At 44.1% G+C, this 18870-nt stretch overlaps 1 protein-coding gene across 5 annotated transcripts in view; it reads left to right on the plus strand.

The window, feature by feature from the left end:
• PATJ (PATJ crumbs cell polarity complex component) overlaps nucleotides 1–18870 on the plus strand; it is a 195674-nt gene that overhangs the window by 76748 nt on the left and 100056 nt on the right. For all 5 annotated transcript variants that reach the window (XM_075832709.1, XM_075832708.1, XM_075832710.1 and 2 more), the window contains 6 exons: nucleotides 3997–4111; nucleotides 4693–4807; nucleotides 9936–10007; nucleotides 10087–10264; nucleotides 13686–13796; nucleotides 15116–15169. In XM_075832709.1, the coding sequence (XP_075688824.1) occupies nucleotides 3997–4111; nucleotides 4693–4807; nucleotides 9936–10007; nucleotides 10087–10264; nucleotides 13686–13796; nucleotides 15116–15169 (645 nt within the window). The remainder of the gene's footprint in view (nucleotides 1–3996; nucleotides 4112–4692; nucleotides 4808–9935; nucleotides 10008–10086; nucleotides 10265–13685; nucleotides 13797–15115; nucleotides 15170–18870) is intronic.

Consider the following 18870-nt stretch of genomic DNA (forward strand, 5'->3'; position numbering starts at 1 on the left):
CGGGAGAGAGCTCATTATAACCAAGATAACGGGAGAGTGCTCATTATAACCAAGATAACGGGAGAGTGCTCATTATAACCAAGATAACGGGAGAGTGCTCATTATAACCAAGATAACGGGAGAGAGCTCATTATAACCAAGATAACGGGAGAATGCTCATTATAACCAAGATAACGGGAGAGTGCTCATAATAACCAAGATAACGGGAGAGTGCTCATTATAACCAAGATGGCGGGAGAGTGCTCATTATAACCAAGGTAACGGGAGAGTGCTCATTATAACCAAGATAGCGGGAGAGAGCTCATTATAACCAAGATAGCGGGAGAGAGCTCATTATAACCAAGATAACGGGAGAGTGCTCATTATAACCAAGATAACGGGAGAGAGCTCATTATAACCAAGATAACGGGAGAGTGCTCATTATAACCAAGAGAACGGGATAGTGCTCATTATAACTAATACATAACCAAGATAACGGGAGAGTGCTCATTATAATGAAGATAACGGGAGAGTGCTCATTATAACCAAGATAACGGGAGAGAGCTCATTATAACCAAGATAACGGGAGAGTGCTCATTATAACCAAGAGAACGGGATAGTGCTCATTATAACCAAGATAACGGGAGAGAGCTCATTATAACCAAGATAACGGGAGAGAGCTCATTATAACCAAGATAACGGGAGAGTGCTCATTATAACCAAGATAACGGGAGAGTGCTCATTATAACCAAGATAACGGGAGAGAGCTCATTATAACCAAGATAACGGGAGAGTGCTCATTATAACCAAGAGAACGGGATAGTGCTCATTATAACCAAGATAACGGGAGAGTGCTCATTATAACCAAGATAACGGGAGAGTGCTCATTATAACCAAGATAACGGGAGAGTGCTCATTATAACCAAGATAACGGGAGAGTGCTCATTATAACCAAGATAACGGGAGAGAGCTCATTATAACCAAGATAACGGGAGAGTGCTCATTATAACCAAGATAACGGGAGAGTGCTCATTATAACCAAGAGAACGGGAGAGTGCTCATTATAACTAATACATAACCAAGATAACGGGAGAGTGCTCATTATAATGAAGATAACGGGAGAGTGCTCATTATAATGAAGATAACGGGAGAGTGCTCATTATAACCAAGATAACGGGAGAGTGCTCATTATAACCAAGATAACGGGAGAGTGCTCATTATAACCAAGATAACGGGAGAGAGCTCATTATAACCAAGATAACGGGAGAGATCTCATTATAACCAAGGTAACGGGAGAGTGCTCATTATAACCAAGATAACGGTAGAGAGCTCATTATAACCAAGATAACGGGAGAGTGCTCATTATAACCAAGATAACGGGATAGTTCTCATTATAACCAAGATAACGGGAGAGAGCTCATTATAACCAAGGTAACGGGAGAGTGCTCATTATAACCAAGATAACGGGAGAGTGTTCATTATAACCAAGATAACGGTAGAGAGCTCATTATAACCAAGATAACGGGAGAGAGCTCATTATAACCAAGATAACGGGAGAGTGCTCATTATAACCAAGTTAACGGGAGAGTGCTCATTATAACCAAGTTAACGGGAGAGTGCTCAGTATAACCAAGATAACGGGAGAGTGCTCATTATAACCAAGATAACGGGGGAGTGCTCATTATAACCAAGATAACGGGAGAGTGCTCATTATAACCAAGATGGCGGGAGAGTGCTCATTATAACCAAGGTAACGGGAGAGTGCTCATTATAACCAAGATAGCGGGAGAGTGCTCATTATAACCAAGATAGCGGGAGAGAGCTCATTATAACCAAGATAGCGGGAGAGAGCTCATTATAACCAAGATAACGGGAGAGTGCTCATTATAACGAAGATAACGGGAGAGTGCTCATTATAACCAAGATAACGGGAGAGTGCTCATTATAACCAAGATAACGGGAGAGAGCTCATTATAACCAAGATAACGGGAGAGTGCTCATTATAACCAAGATAGCGGGAGAGTGCTCATTATAACCAAGATAGCGGGAGAGTGCTCATTATAACCAAGATAACGGGAGAGTGCTCATTATAACCAAGATAACGGGAGAGTGCTCATTATAACCAAGATAACGGGAGAGTGCTCATTATAACCAAGATAGCGGGAGAGTGCTCATTATAACCAAAATAGCGGGAGAGAGCTCATTATAATGAAGATAACGAGAGAGTGCTCATTATAACCAAGATAACGCTAGAGTGCTCATTATAACTAATACGTAACCAAGATAAAGGGAGAATGCTCATTCTAACCAAGATAACGGGAGAGTGCTCATTATAACCAAGATAACGGGAGAGAGCTCATTATAACCAAGATAACGGGAGAGAGCTCATTATAACCAAGATAACGGGAGAGTGCTCATTATAACCAAGATAACTGGAGAGTGCTCATTATAACCAAGATAACGGGAGAGTGCTCATTATAACCAAGATAACGGGAGAGAGCTCATTATAACCAAGATAACGGGAGAGAGCTCATTATAACCAAGATAACGGGAGAGAGCTCATTATAACCAAGATAACGGGAGAGTGCTCATTATAACCAAGATAACGGGAGAGAGCTCATTATAACCAAGATAGCGGGAGAGTGCTCATTATAACCAAGATAACGGGAGAGAGCTCATTATAACCAAGATAACGGGAGAGTGCTCGTTATAACCAAGAGAACGGGAGAGTTCTCATTATAACCAAGATAACGGGAGAGAGCTCGTTATAACCAAGATAACGGGAGAGTGCTCATTATAACCAAGAGAACGGGAGAGAGCTCATTATAACCAAGATAACGGGAGAGTTCTCATTATAACCAAGATAACGGGAGAGTGCTCATTATAACCAAGATAACGGGAGAGTGCTCATTATAACCAAGAGAACGGGAGAGAGCTCATTATAACCAAGAGAACGGGAGAGAGCTCATTATAACCAAGATAACGGGAGAGTGCTCATTATAACCAAGATAGCGGGAGAGAGCTCATTATAACCAAGATAACGGGAGAGTGCTCATTATAACTAATACATAACCAAGATAACGGGAGAGAGCTCATTATAACCAAGATAGCGGGAGAGTGCTCATTATAACCAAGATAACGGGAGAGTGCTCATTATAACCAGCATCCCAAGGCTGGATCTCACCTGTAAAATACAGATGAGCACTCTCCTATTATGTTTTTGAGGGCTAGCAGTCAGTGCTGTGAAAAATTCTGGATATGGTCATAGCCATTAAAGAGCTTTAAACTATTCAAATAGTCAAAGTGCTCTCTCTCTGAGCGAATCTACAAGTTAAACCCCATAGACTCATTCAGAGTTAGACACACCCCTTAGACTTGTCCACACCTAAGAGGGTTCTCCACGTAAATTTATTTCACATTATTGTGCATTGACGCTATGATCATGTGATGTGACATTACCATAGACGAAAAATCATTAACCGCCATTGTAAACCGAGCCAGCGAGGGACGCAATCTGTAAGACTTTGACTACATTGGAAAGATTTCGTTCTTCCCACAGTGGGCTCTATAAAGGGGTTTTCCAAATCTTGCAAGCCCCCTTTATTTCATAGTGGGGGTCTAGAGTGGTAGCCCCCCTTTATGACATCAATATGCTTTAATAGGGCATTTGGACATCAGTATTTTTTTCGGGATGTTTTTAACTAATTACACATTTTAATATCAGATGCAGTCATTTTTGCTATTTTTGACATTTTACTTTGTTTTATTTTTTTATTTTTTTTTAATGCATCCATAAACTAATTTGTTGAAAAGATTTAAAACCAATTAAGCGGATTCTGCAGGGCTCAACCGTATATTACATTGACAGGAGGCGCTGCAGATATGGCGGCATTATTACAGAATACCGGCGCCGTATTATAATAGGAATGGGGATGCACATTATACAGATGTCACCGCATCCTCTGTATGGGAAATACACGGGTTACATGCTATTGTTTGTTTTCTTGCTTTTTATAGTACAAGAACCTGAGTGACTCCGCAGCACGATACCTGCCCCTGGATGCCATGAACACGTATGACGCCGATATCCACCGCCCTGAGGAAATTAACATCGATTTAGACGTGGACCAAAGTTAGTATCTGACGATATACTGGGACGGACATTGGAAAGCAAACACCACTGGAAACTGAAGAACTATGGTCCAGGAAGCTGAGATGTGAGGAGCTTTTTGCAGGGCACTCGCACTGTCGGGTTGTGTTTCCTCCATGTCACATGTCTGTAAGGACTCTGCAAACAGCACCTTATATCTCAGCTTCCTGGACACCTCTGTGTTTGACATGGAGGGTGGAGGTTGTTAAAAAAGAGCGAGATTGTGGTTAACAACAGTCACTATGAATTTTGGAAGGATTTTCTGTAAGCAATTTGGAAAAAGTTGCAATTTAAGGAATATCTTTATGTGCAAAATTGCTGAAATGTCTGTATCTATTGTCGGAATCCGTCCCTTTACGACTGGCAACAATTTCTATAACCGATCAGGGCAGTAATAACAGTCTGAATCTTCCTCTGTAGCCCTCAATAGATCCAGGATGTTTTATGGCAGTCTGTATTCTGCTCTATAGACGGAATACAGGCTGCCATCCACTTTAGACATACATTAGGGAATCTGCATAATAGCAGTCGGATGTCTAATTCATTCTGCTTTTATCCTGCAGGTGAAAACGCTTTCCTTAAGGAACCCACCATTATATTTGATCCAGATGCGATCACTTTGGACCACACAACAAAGAAAGACCCAAGAGTTCGACTTCTCCAGAGTTTATCTTCCATGTATGTGATCGGATTTAGTCGTATGAAATATTATGCTTCACTCTTTTCCTTTATCACATCACAACATATGTTGGAGCATTTTAAGTTGTATTTAGATGCTGCGAAAAAAGTGAGTGTCCATTTTTAACACTTTAGGCCTCGTGCACAGGACCGTAGTGTTTTTTTTACTGTCCGTAAATACGGATCCGCAAAAAAAGAGACCCTGCAAATGTCATTATCATGTCCCAACCCCTTGAAAAGGTCACATGATCGCTCAAGCGCCATTTTCTCAGGGAATCCCCTGCTGTTGCACAGCAAAGCTTCCTCCATTACGGATGGCTACTGATGCACCTCTGTAGCCGTCCGCAATTTTGCACGCGCCCATAGACTTCTATTGGCGAGTCCGGGCCGCAATTGCGGACAGGGATAGGACATGTTCTATATTTTGCGGATGGTTTCTACGGCCCGGACACACTTTCGTCAATACGCGGAAAGGTGTCTGCGGCCAATAGAAATGAATGGGTCCGCAGATTATCTGTAATTACGGCTAAAACTACGGTCGTGTGCATGGGGCCTTAGTCCAAACTTTTGTGCTGATTAATTTCATAATTTATCTTTTAGGTCGGAGCTCCATTTTTCTAAAACAGCGTTCCAAATCCCCTGTATTGATATAGGGGGAGTTTATGAACCTTCTATGCCAGTTTTCTGGCGTCAAAGTCAAATTTTGCGCAAAAACTAGTTTTTACAAAAAAAAATTGGGACTTTTCCAGATTTATTTTTTTTATGCCGCCTCTACCAGCAAAAGTGGTCTGCCTGATAAATCCACTATAAATTGCATCAGAAAACTGACATAAATAATAGCGCTAATCTACGTCAGCCCACAGCAGGCATAGATTTGGTTTTCTGGTGCAAGTACAGCCAGAGATGCGCCTAATGTATTAAGAGGTGTTCGCCTCTTAATCTAAAGAAAGTTGGAGTAAGAGGCAATACATTTATTAAGACAGACATGCGAAACACCAGTCTTAATAAATTCCACCCTCTGAGGCATTTGATAAAATTCTGTGTGCCTGAATCTGCCACTAGGGGGAGCTCAATCCATACAGATCATACAGCGCCCATTAAACGTAATAATCTTTCTTCAATAAGCTCCCCCTAGTGGTGACATTTTTTTACACATGGTTTTATATTCTAGGTTTTTAGCAAAATCCCCCAAAACAGGCAAACCTGCAAAAAATTGGACATATCTAAAAAAAAAAATTTTAAAAATTGGCTGCCACCACTCACCACCAGTCTCCTTGGTGCCTGTGTATACATTAGGCCTTAATGATGTTCCTTGTATGATCGCTGGGACCCCCAACAGTCATTAGAATAGGATCCAGAGTCCCCCATTTCTCAAATAGAGTAGCGGTCGAGCATGCGCAGTGCTGCTCCATTTTTTAGGTAGATTTAAAACATTAAATCCCAAATATAACCCGTGGCTCTATCTTATAGATGAAACTTTAGGACAGTATCTGGTTATCACCTCATAAGTGACATTATCAAAATGTAGGTAAAATTAAAAACAAAATCACTGCCTCCTTTTTGAACTGAAATGTTTTTGGCTTGTTTTCAATTTTGGAAATTTGGGTTCGGAATCGGAAAATGTGCAGACGCGGGGCCGGGGTCTTCGGAAGAAGCGGCATCAGTCACTTGGAGTTTGCACGACTTGATCTATTTGGCTTTTGTAAGGGGGAGCTCATAAAACGTTATTGTGTTTTCGTTCGCATCATTTCAGAAGACGTATAATTTTATGAGGATATAATGAGCTCGCCACTTCTGACTCCGTAATGGAATGATAAATTGGGTTTCCAAAGATATCGTGAAGTACCATTAACGGCTTTTGCCAATCAACTTTTAGTGTCTCATCTCCTCTGGGGAGGATTTTATGTTATTTTTTTTGTTATATGTTTTAATCAGGAGGGCAGCCCTAGAATTTCACAGACTCTAGAAGCCGCTCGCTGAACCCCACCAGCATCGCCGAAATGTTGAGCTTTAAGAAGCTGTTTCTACTGTAGCAAAGCGCGGTCTATAAAATGAATCTATAACTTATCGTACCTTTTTATATACTTCTTTTATTATATAATAAAAAGTTCTTTAAAGAGGTTGTCCGGGCACAGACAACTGATGACCTATCCACAGGATAGGTCATCAATATATGATCGGTGGGGGTCCGACACCCAGTCCCTGCACCGATCAGCTACTCCGGCTGCCTCCGGAGCAGTACTGCAGCTCGGCCACTATTCTGGACTGGAGTCATCTGCTTCCAGCATGGACATCCGGTGCCCAGAGTCAGCTGATCGGTGCGGGGTCCGGATGTCGGACCCCCACCGATCATATACTGATGACCTATCCTGTGGATAGGTCATCAGTTGTGCTTGCCCAGACAACCCCTTTAACCTTCTAATATACTTTGTTTCAAATTCCTCACCATTTTCATGCTCTCTGCTTGCTATCAATGAATGGCAGCATTCTTTTTTACATCCAGAGGCTGAAGACTTGTACAGATCTAATAATTTTCACAGCTGAGGGTTTGTTACAGTTCTATCCAGTGTAGACAATCCTGTGTGAGCTAAACTGCCTGGACTCCAGACTGAAACATTTTACCAGCACTGATACATTGCAACAAACCTATCAGGGCAGGAGAGAGATTTGCGCTGCTGATGTGTTTTTATGAGTATCGTCTACGCCGGATACAATTGTAACAAACCTGCAGCTGCGAGAGGTATTCGGTATGTACTGATGTTCAACCTCTGCTGTTTGCGTTCACTAATCGCAAACAGAGATTTTGAAAGCGTTGCGGAATTGAAGTATATTAGGCCCCATGCACACGACCGTGCCCGTCGTCACGGTCCCTGATTACGGGCACGGCCGGTTGCGGACAGTCATCCGCATTTGCGTGCTGTGCTCCCATTATTAAGTATGGGAGAACGGTCCATAAAATAAAAAAATGGACATGTCTTATTTTTTACGGATGCTTTCTACGGCCTGGATACCTTCCCGTAAATATAATTGCGGACCAAAAATACGATTGTGTGCGCGGGGCCTTAGATAGTTGGATTACTTTTTATTTTACGGTGATTTTTCAGGTTTTAACATTAGTGGCTGAGCATTAATGTGTGATCGGTGGCCGTCCAACCGTGGGTCAAAGTGGACACAACACCAGGGTACCTGGAATAGTGTTTCCCAGACCCAGCGCTGTGTCGAGCGAGAATTGCAACACCGCGCCATTCACGTTTAACCCCTTCCCGACAGATCACTCCGATCCCGGACGTTTAACCTCTTCGATTCTGCGGTCAATGGCGACCACAGCATCTAAGCTGTTTGACAGAGGGGGGAGCCCCCCCGCAACACGATCCCAGGGTGCCGATGGCCTGTCATGGCGGCCGGGGACTATTGAAGGCCCCAGGTCTGCCATCTTAGTGCTCCTATTAAGCCTCCTATCAATAGGAGAATGCTAAAAGGATAATACAGTGCAACACAGAGATATTCGATCGCATGATCAAAAATATTTTAAAAGAAATTCTAAACATTTTCAAGAATATATCTTAGGTTGGGTTCGCACTGAGTTTTTTGACGTGGAAATCGCGCCGCAAAACTCGTCAAAAACAGGCCGAAAATGCCACCCATTGATTTCAATGGGAGGCGGAGGCGTCGTCTTCCCGCGAGCAGTAAAACCGCCTCGCGGGTGAAAGAAGGGACATGCCCTAACTTCGCACGGTTACGCCTCTGAACTCCCATTGACATCAATGGGAGGCAGAGAAAGCGTATTTCGCTGAGTTTTATGCCCGCGGCGCTCAATGGCCGCGGGCGAAAAACGCAGCGAAAATCAGCGTGCAGGGAGAGGAAAATCTGCCTCAAACTTCCAAACGGAATTTTGAGGCAGATTTTCCGCCTGTAAAAAAACTCAGTGTGAACATAGCCTTAAAAGTAAAAAAGAAATCCTTTTGCAAAATAATGTAAACAAAAAATAAACATCCGTAACAATCCGAACTATTAAAATATAACGTTATTTATCCCGCACAGCGTACCCCGTAAAAAATGGCAGAGCTGATTTTTTTTTATATATATATATATATATAGTCCCCTCGCCTCCCAAAAAAATTGAATAAAAAGTGATCAAAAAGTCAAATGTACCCCAAAATAGTACAAATAACTACTACAGCTTACACCCTCCCCCAAAAAAAAACAATAAAAAGCAACAAACAACCTTTTACAGCTCCATCGACAAAAAATAAAAAAAGTTCTGTCTCTCAAAATATGGCAACAAAAATAATATTTGCAACAATGTTTTTTTATTTTGTAAAAGTGGTAAAACATAAAACTATATAAATTTGGTATCATTTTAATCCTACCCGACGCAAAGAATAAAGTTAACGTCATTTTTACAGCACGGTGAACGCGGAATCGCAGGTTTTTTTTCTCATTCCACCCGACAAATTAAACTTCTTTGGGTTGGAAGCCTCCCCTCCGATGTAATCCCATTTTTCAGCGCCTTATTGTGTTATGTTCATAAATTGCTTAAATTGTAATTTCCGTATATAATGACTTTACAGTAAATGCTCCGTTAGTTGTCGGGGGTTCCAACAGAACATTCAGGCCTGTTACAGAAAACGCCTCCTCTGCTCTGCTTCGTCACAAAACTTTCAATACTACCACAGTACATATCCTCTTTCTTATACACAGCAACCAAGCTAAACAAGCAGAGCTGCAATATAAAGCATGGTGGAGAGGCAGAGCAGCCACCAGAGCCTCTGATGAGACAGGAAGTGAATTTCACACTACCTCAGACTCTTAATAGAAAATGCAACTTCGCTAAAGTCACTAAAGGGGTTGTCCAGCCTTAGAAAAACATGGCTGATCTCTTTCAAAAACAGCGCCACATCTGTCCATGGGTTGTGTCTGGTATTGCAGCTCAGCTTCATTGAAGTGAATGGGATTGAAATGTAATACCACAAATAACCAGTGGACAGGTGTGGCGCTGTTTTTGGAAGAAAGCAGCCATTCTTTTTTAATCCTGGGCAGCCCCTTTAATGGAGACCCTCCCACTAAGAGGCAACCATGATTACCCATACGATAGCGACTTAATTATCAAATTTTTTGTTTTGTTTAGTGAACTGCCTGAGCGGGAAGATGGGGAAGGAGAGGAGACCCCGACTTTCAGCCACTGGGGAGCTCCCCGTGTGTAAGTGACGCATTGTTTCCACGTGAGTATTTTTACTGTCCACTCCTGATCTGACCGTGTCGAATGTTCTGATCGTCAGAGTTGAAATTTGGAGAGAACCTCAAGTTTCCCTGGGGATCAGTATCGTAGGAGGAAAAAACATCATAAAACGCCTGAAGAATGGCGAGGAGCTGAAAGGAATATATATCAAGCAAGTTCTGGAGGACAGTCCTGCGGGAAAATCCAAAGCGCTAAAGACTGGAGATAAAATTCTGGAAGTAAGTGCAACGCAAAGAAACCAAACTCCACTCAAAATCTGATAAGTCAGCGGAGATGGCAGTTAAAGGGGTATTCCGCTACGACCTATCCACTAGAGAGGTGATAACAAATAAATCGGTGGGATCCGATCGCTGGGACCCCCACCGTTTGCCAGTACGGGGGTCCCGTCTCTCCCGCTCGCCCTGGCTGTAATCCTGCTGCCAGGAGGAGTTGAATGGTGCTATGGCACCACTGACGGAAACTGCTGAGCACAGCATTTTCCATCAGTGACATAGACTTTGAATGGCGATCGGTGGGGGTTGCCGGGGGTCTGACCACTACAATCTATCAGTGTCTAGGTGATAACTTGTAGTATCTGGAATACCCCTTTTAGGCTGAGTTCACACAGAGTTTTTTGCAGGAGGAAAATTCTGCCTCAAAATTCTGTTTGGAATTTTGGGCCAGATTTTCCTCTGCCTGCAATCCATTTGCCGCGTTTTTCGCTGCGTTTTTCTGCTCACGCCCATTGTGTGCTAAGGGCAAAAACGCAGCAAAATACTCTTTCTCTGCCTCCCATTGATGTCAATGGGACGTCAGAGGCGTAAACGCCCGAAGATAGGGCATGACGCTTCTTTTTACCGCGAGTGTCCGTCTCCCATTGAAATCAATGGGAGGTATTTTCGGCCGTTTTTTGGCCCGTTTTCCGACGCGGTTCCCACGTCAAAAAACTCTGTGTGAACAGGGCCTAAACCCTCATATCCTGCCTTCTTTCTTTGTCCCAATTACATTATTCCCGGGCGCTGAGATATAGGGTGCTGTTTGGTGAGATCCTCACACTGTAGAACTTCTTTAGCTGCCCCTGTGCTGGCATGGACCACAGGACTCTCCATATTGCCAGTTAGGGCACACATTAGGTATGTCCTAACGTTAGCCTGTATACACGGGGTCCTGTACTGCCGTATTAACAGAAGCCAGTACAAATCTCTGAAAGGAGATGTCTCCTAGACATTGCTGGTACATTGCTAGGCCATCAATGTCCGATCGGTGGTGGTCCAACTCTTGTGACCCCCGCTGTCAACTCCGCTATTACTGGGCGGCTGCATGGTCGGACATTCGAGTCAACGAGCGACCATGCGTCTGCCCGAAAGGAGCCGACAGAAGACATAAAGTGTCACTACGCTTTCTTAACGCCGCTGCCACTTCTTTCTTTTTTTTTTAATCAGTTCAATTTTATTCAACAAACTTCACATTATTACAGGTCATTGTACTTTCACATGCAGTGTATAAACAAATTACAACAGACCCAAGTATTTATATCCAACCAAACATTCCCTTCCCCCCAACTCCCCCTTGTATCCCCCCAGCCGGTCTTCTCGATACCACTTTATCAATCCTTTCTCCTTCTCTTCCCCTTTTCCATTCCCCATCCTTCGCCTGCTCTCCGTATGTACCCCACCTTCAGTAGTCTTATACCTGAACTTGTGACCGTATTGCCATCAACTCCACAGAAGCATATCCAGATTGATCAATCCACCTAGCCCATTGTTTCTCAAACTTGACCTTGGACCCCCTCTTGGAGTATATCCTATATTCCATTAGAACCTGTGAGTTAAGTGCCCCTATGATTTCTTGTTTTGATGGTGGCTCCGCATCCAGCCAGTGCTTTGCTATTCCTTTCCGAACTTGATACAGTATTTTACCAATTGCCAGCCCTGACATCCTATCTCCCCCACCAAATCTCCAACATACCCTAGCAGCATTACCACAGGATCCCATGGAATCTGTACCTCAAACACTCTCCCCACCAGCTCCAATATTTCCGTCCACAGAATCCCCAACCTCCCGCATGTCCAGAACATATGGAGGATGTCTGCTTTTTCCTCCGGGCACCTAGGGCACTTTGCATCCGCTCTTAATCCCATTTGTTTCAGCACCCACGGGGTCCTATACACCCTATGAATCAGAAACAACTGCGATCTCCGTTGTGCTACATTAATGGATAAAGTACATGTTGCTGCCAATACTGCCTCCCAGTGGTCCGTCACAATAGGACCCACATCCCTCTCCCATATAGCTTTCACTGGTGCCATAGGATCCCCCAGATGTTCTACCAATAACCTGCGATAAACCAACGAAATTAATCCTTTTGACGTTACTGCTTTTGCAATATGCTCCAACACCCCCGCGGCATGTATTGTCATGTCTACACTGGCCGCCTGTGTCTGCACAGCGTGCCGAATCTGCAGGTACTGATAGAACATGCGGGAGTCCAGCTGAAACCCCTCCCTTATTTGCTGAAAGGATTTGAGTATGCCTCCCTCGTACAACTGACTCAATCGTATTATGCCTCGCTGCTCCCACCCCTGCATCCCTTCCAATTTACCCAATTCCCCCAAATAAGCATTCCCCCAGAGCGGTGTATATTTAGTGCACTCTCCTATCCCCAGCAATTGTTTGCACTGCCACCACACCTTGTGTATGAGAAGCAGAGTGGGTCTGGTACTCGCAATTCGTTTATAACTGTGCGCTTCCAGTCCTTCCAACGGGTTCTCCCCCCCCCCCCAGATATGATAGGATGCGCGCACTGGACCCCCATGTCTCTTCCTGCTCCCACCCCCAGAAATGCTGACATTGGGCAGCTAAATAATACACCCAAGCATTGGGCACAGCCAGGCCCCCCTCCTCTTTAGGCAGTTGTAATTTCTCCAGTTTAATCCTAGGTACCCCCTTCTTCCATACTAGGTCCCTAAAAAGGTTGTGCAACCTCCTGAACCAATATTTGGGGATCCATACCGGGGAGTTATGTTGGACATACAGCACCTGGGGCATAAGGATCATTTTAATCAGATTTGTCCTACCCAGAGCCGATAGCGGTAACTTATTCCACGCCTCTACTTTGGCTTTTATCGTTATTAACAGTGGCATTACATTAAGGGACATATAATCCTGTACCTTTGCCGTCACCCTAACCCCCAAATACTTAAACTCCGTGACCACCGGTATCTCCACCTCCTCCTCCCCAGTCTGGATCGCTGCCACTTCTTTCTAGTGACCAGTAGGAACACCGTGGTCAAATCATCGCTGATCAGAACTTTTCTGTCAATATCTATGATGAGACAACCCCCTCCATAGTGATTAAAGTAATGCTACAAAAAAAATGTACTCCTTAATGCCCAGTGACGGATATATCCGTTGCAGGCAGGTGGTTGATCCCGGACAGTGACGGAAGGATCAGTCACTGTGATCTTGTGGCTACTACGCAGTTTACCTACGACATCACAGCCAACTCCCGCCACAACTTCCAATAACTCTGATTCCAGCAGTTTAACCGCTTAGACCCCCCGGTCAATAACTTTTACTTATTTTACTTTATTATTTTACTTCTAAATTCTCAGTATTTTCTAGAATCGTTGGTCTGATGAGGCTAAATTTCATTTCCAGGTTTCCGACGTAGATCTGAGAAGCGCTACACATGACGAAGCTGTAGAGGCCATTAAAAATGCTGGAAACCCTGTCGTCTTTGTCATTCAAAGTTTATCAGCTGCTCCGCGGGTGAGTAGTAAATGGCAGCCATACACATGTCCGTGTCATCCAAAGGAGCAGCAGGAGGCCTGAACATGTCTATGGTGATAGAGCTGACCTCTGGTGGTCACATAAGGCTAGCGTTAGGTCGTGCCAAGCAATGAGAAGCCGCATGACCACGTTGCAGCGCACAACCTGAACATTGTTTTGCGTGTCCGTTTTATAGCTAGGGAGGTCATTCTAGCCAATTATACAGTAACGCCAATGTATCTATAATAATTCAAATAAGGTTAAAAGAAAATAGCAACTGTTTTGTGTATACAGCTCCTATGCAGTTCTATGTGTTTCTATGGTTACAGACTACAAACATCTGTCTGATTCTGCAGTCATGTGTTCTTTCCCTTCCGCTTCTTCTGCTGTCTGTGAGTTTGAGGGCAGAAGTAATAGAGTAACACACGACTGCAGCATCAGAATACATAGGGTTTGTTTGTAACCATAGAGACGCAATGCTCTGCATAGGAGCTGTATACGCCAAACGAGGAGATTTTTAAAAGGCTATGTACACATTTGACATATTTTTTTTTTATATATATATATATATATATATATATATATATATGAAAATTGTGCGCCAGTGTGGTTGCTGCAACTTCCTAAACACTTTTTATTAAGAATTATTTTTACTTTGAGATACAGCTGCTTTGCATCCTATATACAGAGCAGCTGTATCGTTCGCTAAGACCTGAATCCGTCAGGTCCACGGGACTGACGGGTTTAGTGACAGCGGACCCGTCACTGACTCCACCTGTAATCAATCACATCTAAGTTATTAACTGTCAGAGACACGCAGGACCCATGTCACTGACCTGATAGGTAAGAGGTTTCAGTTTAAGGTACAGCTGCTCTGTATACGGAATACAAAGCAGCTGTATCTCAAAAAGTAAAAATAGTAAAATGTATTTAGGAAGTTGCACCAATCACACTGATGCACAATGTTATAAAAAAACCAAAACAAAAAACAATATGAAAGCTGTACACAGCCATTAGCACTATTTGTAAAGTTGCTTCTTTTTATTATAGATGCATTAGAGTAGTAAAAGCATGATTGCAAAAAACAACTCTCTTTAAGGGTACAATCACTTGTACCAGTAGTTAAGTTGTCAGGGATAGAGCCCGATGGCCGGTGCAGTGTTCAGTCAAATTGTATGAAATGAAAAAATGTTCATGCTGTCCATTAACCTGTAACGTCTGGCTACCGAAGAGGTCCAAAACCACCGACAGCGGAACATGTGAGCAAACCCGATATCTGTACCTTGTCTGACTGTAATTATTTGCACTTCATATTTCAGCTGCTGTCCATTATGAAACCAACAAACAAGGGGAGCGCAGAGACTAGTCCACAGGTAAATGATCGTTCCCCAATATACAGAGGTTACATTGCACTACTCTTAAATTTTGTGATACATTTCTGTGATTCTATTTATCTTTTAAAGTGAACATGGTTGGAAGTCTTGCAATTCCTTGAGACTTTCCTCAATGTTTCCTTTCTGAGAGAAAAAGAGTGCAGCTCTGGAGTTTAATACAGACTGAAACTCCGGATCATACAAGTAATATAATGTATATACACAGTGACTCCACCAGCAGAATAGTGAGTGCAGCTCTGGAGTATAATACAGGATGTAACTCAGGATCAGTACAGGATAAGTAATGTAATGTATGTACACAGTGACTCCACCAGCAGAATAGTGAGTGCAGCTCTGGAGTATAATACAGGATGTAACTCAGGATCAGTACAGGATAAGTAATGTAATGTATGTACACAGCGACTCCACCAGCAGAATAGTGAGTGCAGCTCAGGAGTATAATACAGGATGTAACTCAGGATCAGTACAGGATAAGTAATGTAATGTATGTACACAGTGACTCCACCAGCACAATAGTGAGTGCAGCTCTGGAGTATAATACATGATGTAACTCAGGATCCATACAGGATAAGTATTGTAATGTATGTACACAGTGACTCCACCAGCAGAATAGTGAGTGCAGCCCTGGAGTATAATATAGGATGTAACTCAGGATCAGTACAGGATAAGTAATGTAATGTATGTACACAGTGACTCCACCAGCAGAATAGTGAGTGCAGCTCTGAACTATAATACAGGATATAATTCAGGATCAGTACAAAGTAAATAATGTAATGTATGTACACAGTGACTCCACCAGCAGAATAGTGAGTGCAGCTCTGGAGTATAATACAGGATGTAACTCAGGATCAGTACAGGATAAGTAATGTAATGTATGTACATAGTGACTCCACCAGCAGAATAGTGAGTGCAGCTCTGGAGTATAATACAGGATGTAACTCAGGATCAGTACAGGATAAGTTATGTAATGTATGTACACAGTGACTCCACCAGCAGAATAGTGAGTGCAGCTCTGAAGTATAATACAGGATATAATTCAGGATCAGTACAAAGTAAATAATGTAATGTATGTACACAGTGACTCCACCAGCAGAATAGTGAGTGCAGCTCTGGAGTATAATACAGTATATAATTCAGGATCAGTACAAAGTAAATAATTTATTGCATTTACAAAGTGACTCAACTTTTTGTGCAGATTATATATAAATTATACAGTGGTGGACTTTCCCTTCAAGTCAAACTTCATAATTGGATAGTGCAATAGTGATGTGCAGCGGATTCACTGGTCTTGCCGACTCAATGGCTGCCACCTCTGTACACATGTGTTGGGTTTCCTGCTACTTGCTCCACTACCCCTGAGTTCAGATTATAATTAATTCTGGAGAGCTCAGAGAAAACTTTATATTTTTTATTAAACCGCAAATTAGTCATTAGAAATGAGCGCGCATCTTCCCCTTTATTTTTTATCTATTTTACTAATTGTCTTAATCATGAGGACAGTTACCGTGATCTAATTATTCTCCCGAGTCGCTCTCATCTATTTGTATTTTTAGTTTTTTTCTTTTGCTAATTTTTCATTATTTTTTTCTTTTTTTTATTGTACTACTAAGCACTTCTGAGGCTTCTCCAGATGGCGCTTACTTTTAAGTAAACAAGGACTTATTCAATTAAAATATTTCCCAAAGTGTAGCATTGATATTCATAATCTGCCTCCAGTAACCAGTAATTATTGGCTCTAATCAGCCGCCTGATTGCATGTCATTCATTACTTAGCAGATGTCTTGTTGCTGGATATTCGTGACTGTTACATTGTGTATACTTTTTATTTACACTTTGCTGTTATGTTTTTGATTAGAATCTAATTTTTTTTTAGAACCTGAAAACTTTTTAGTTCTGAATTCTGGACAAAAGTTTTAAAATGAGGATAGAATCGAGTTATTACACAATTGGGACATCTCCATATCCATTGCCCAGTGTACAGTTGATTGGTCACCCGGTGACCCATGCCCGGCAGCTTTTCCCTGCTGCAACCATTGTCTAGAGCAGGGGTCTCAAGCACGCGGCCCGCGGGCCGCATGCGGCCCCTGGGGCTGTCATCTGCGGCCCGCGGGACACAGAGCCGCTAGTATCGGCTCTGCTCCGAGACTCTGGAATTCCCTGACATCGCTGTCCACATATGAACAGCTATGTCTGGGGCTTCCCCAGAGCCGGAGTCCCGAGCAGAGCGCTGGTGTCGGCTCTGCTCCGGGACTCTGTGGAATTCCCTGACATCGCTGCCCATATATGGACAGTGTGTCAGGGTCTTTGGAGCGCTGGTGTCGGCTCTGCTCCTGTTCTCTGTGGAATTCCCTGACATCGCTGTCCACATATGAACAGCGATGTCTGGGGCTTCCCCAGAGCCGGAGTCCCGAGCAGAGCGCTGGTGTCGGCTCTGCTCCGGTACTCTGTGGAATTCCCTGACATCGCTGCCCATATATGGACAGTGTGTCAGGGTCTTGCCCAGAGCGGAGCAGAGCGCTGGTGTCGGCTCTGCTCCTGGACTCTGTGGAATTCCCTGACATCGCTGTCCACATATGAACAGCGATGTCTGGGGCTTCCCCAGAGCCGGAGTCCCGAGCAGAGCGCTGGTGTCGGCTCTGCTCCGGGACTCTGTGGAATTCCCTGACATCGCTGCCCATATATGGACAGTGTGTCAGGGTCTTCCCCAGAGCGGAGCAGAGCGCTGGTGTCGGCTCTGCTCCTGGACTCTGTGGAATTCCCTGACATCGCTGTCCACATATGAACAGCGATGTCTGGGGCTTCCCCAGAGCGGAAGTCCCGAGCAGAGCGCTGGTGTCGGCTCTGCTCCGGGACTCTGTGGAATTCCCTGACGTCGCTGCCCATATATGGACAGTGTGTCAAGGTCTTCCCCAGAGCGGAGTCCATCGCAGAGCGCTATTATCGGCTCTGCTCCGGGACTCTGGGGAAGCCTCTGACATCGCTGTCCATACATCGACAATGATGTCAGGGGCTTCCCCAGAGCAGGAGTCCCAGTGATGTCAGGAGCACAACTGGAGTCCCAGGAAGAGCCTACTAGCGCTCTGCCTGGGACTCCAGCTCTGGGCAAGCCCCTGACATCACTGGGGCAGCCTCTACAGAGGGCACTGGGGCAGCCTCTACAGAGGGCACTGGGGCAGCCTCTACAGAGGGCACTGGGGCAGCCTCTACAGAGGGCACTGGGGCAGCCTCTACAGAGGGCACTGGGGCAGCCTCTACAGAGGGCACTGGGGCAGCCTCTACAGAGGGCACTGGGGCAGCCTCTACAGAGGGCACTGGGGCAGCCTCTACAGAGGGCACTGTGGCGTTCTCTACAAGCGGGTGTGGGACAGTATCTGAAGAGGACACTGGCATTATCTAGGGGTGTGTTGCATTATCTACAGAGGGCACTGTGGCCTTATCTACAGAGGGCACTGTGGCCTTATCTACAGAGGGCACTGTGGCCTTATCTACAGAAGGCACTGTGGCCTTATCTACAGAAGGCACTGTGGCCTTATCTACAGAGGGCACTGTGGCCTTATCTACAGAGGGCACTGTGGCCTTATCTACAGAGGGCACTGTGGCCTTATCTACAGAGGGCACTGTGGCCTTATCTACAGAGGGCACTGTGGCCTTATCTAGGGGTGTGTTGCATTATCCACAGA

Source organism: Rhinoderma darwinii, chromosome 7, assembly GCF_050947455.1.
Source record: "Rhinoderma darwinii isolate aRhiDar2 chromosome 7, aRhiDar2.hap1, whole genome shotgun sequence".
NCBI classification, from domain to species: Eukaryota; Metazoa; Chordata; class Amphibia; order Anura; family Rhinodermatidae; genus Rhinoderma; species Rhinoderma darwinii.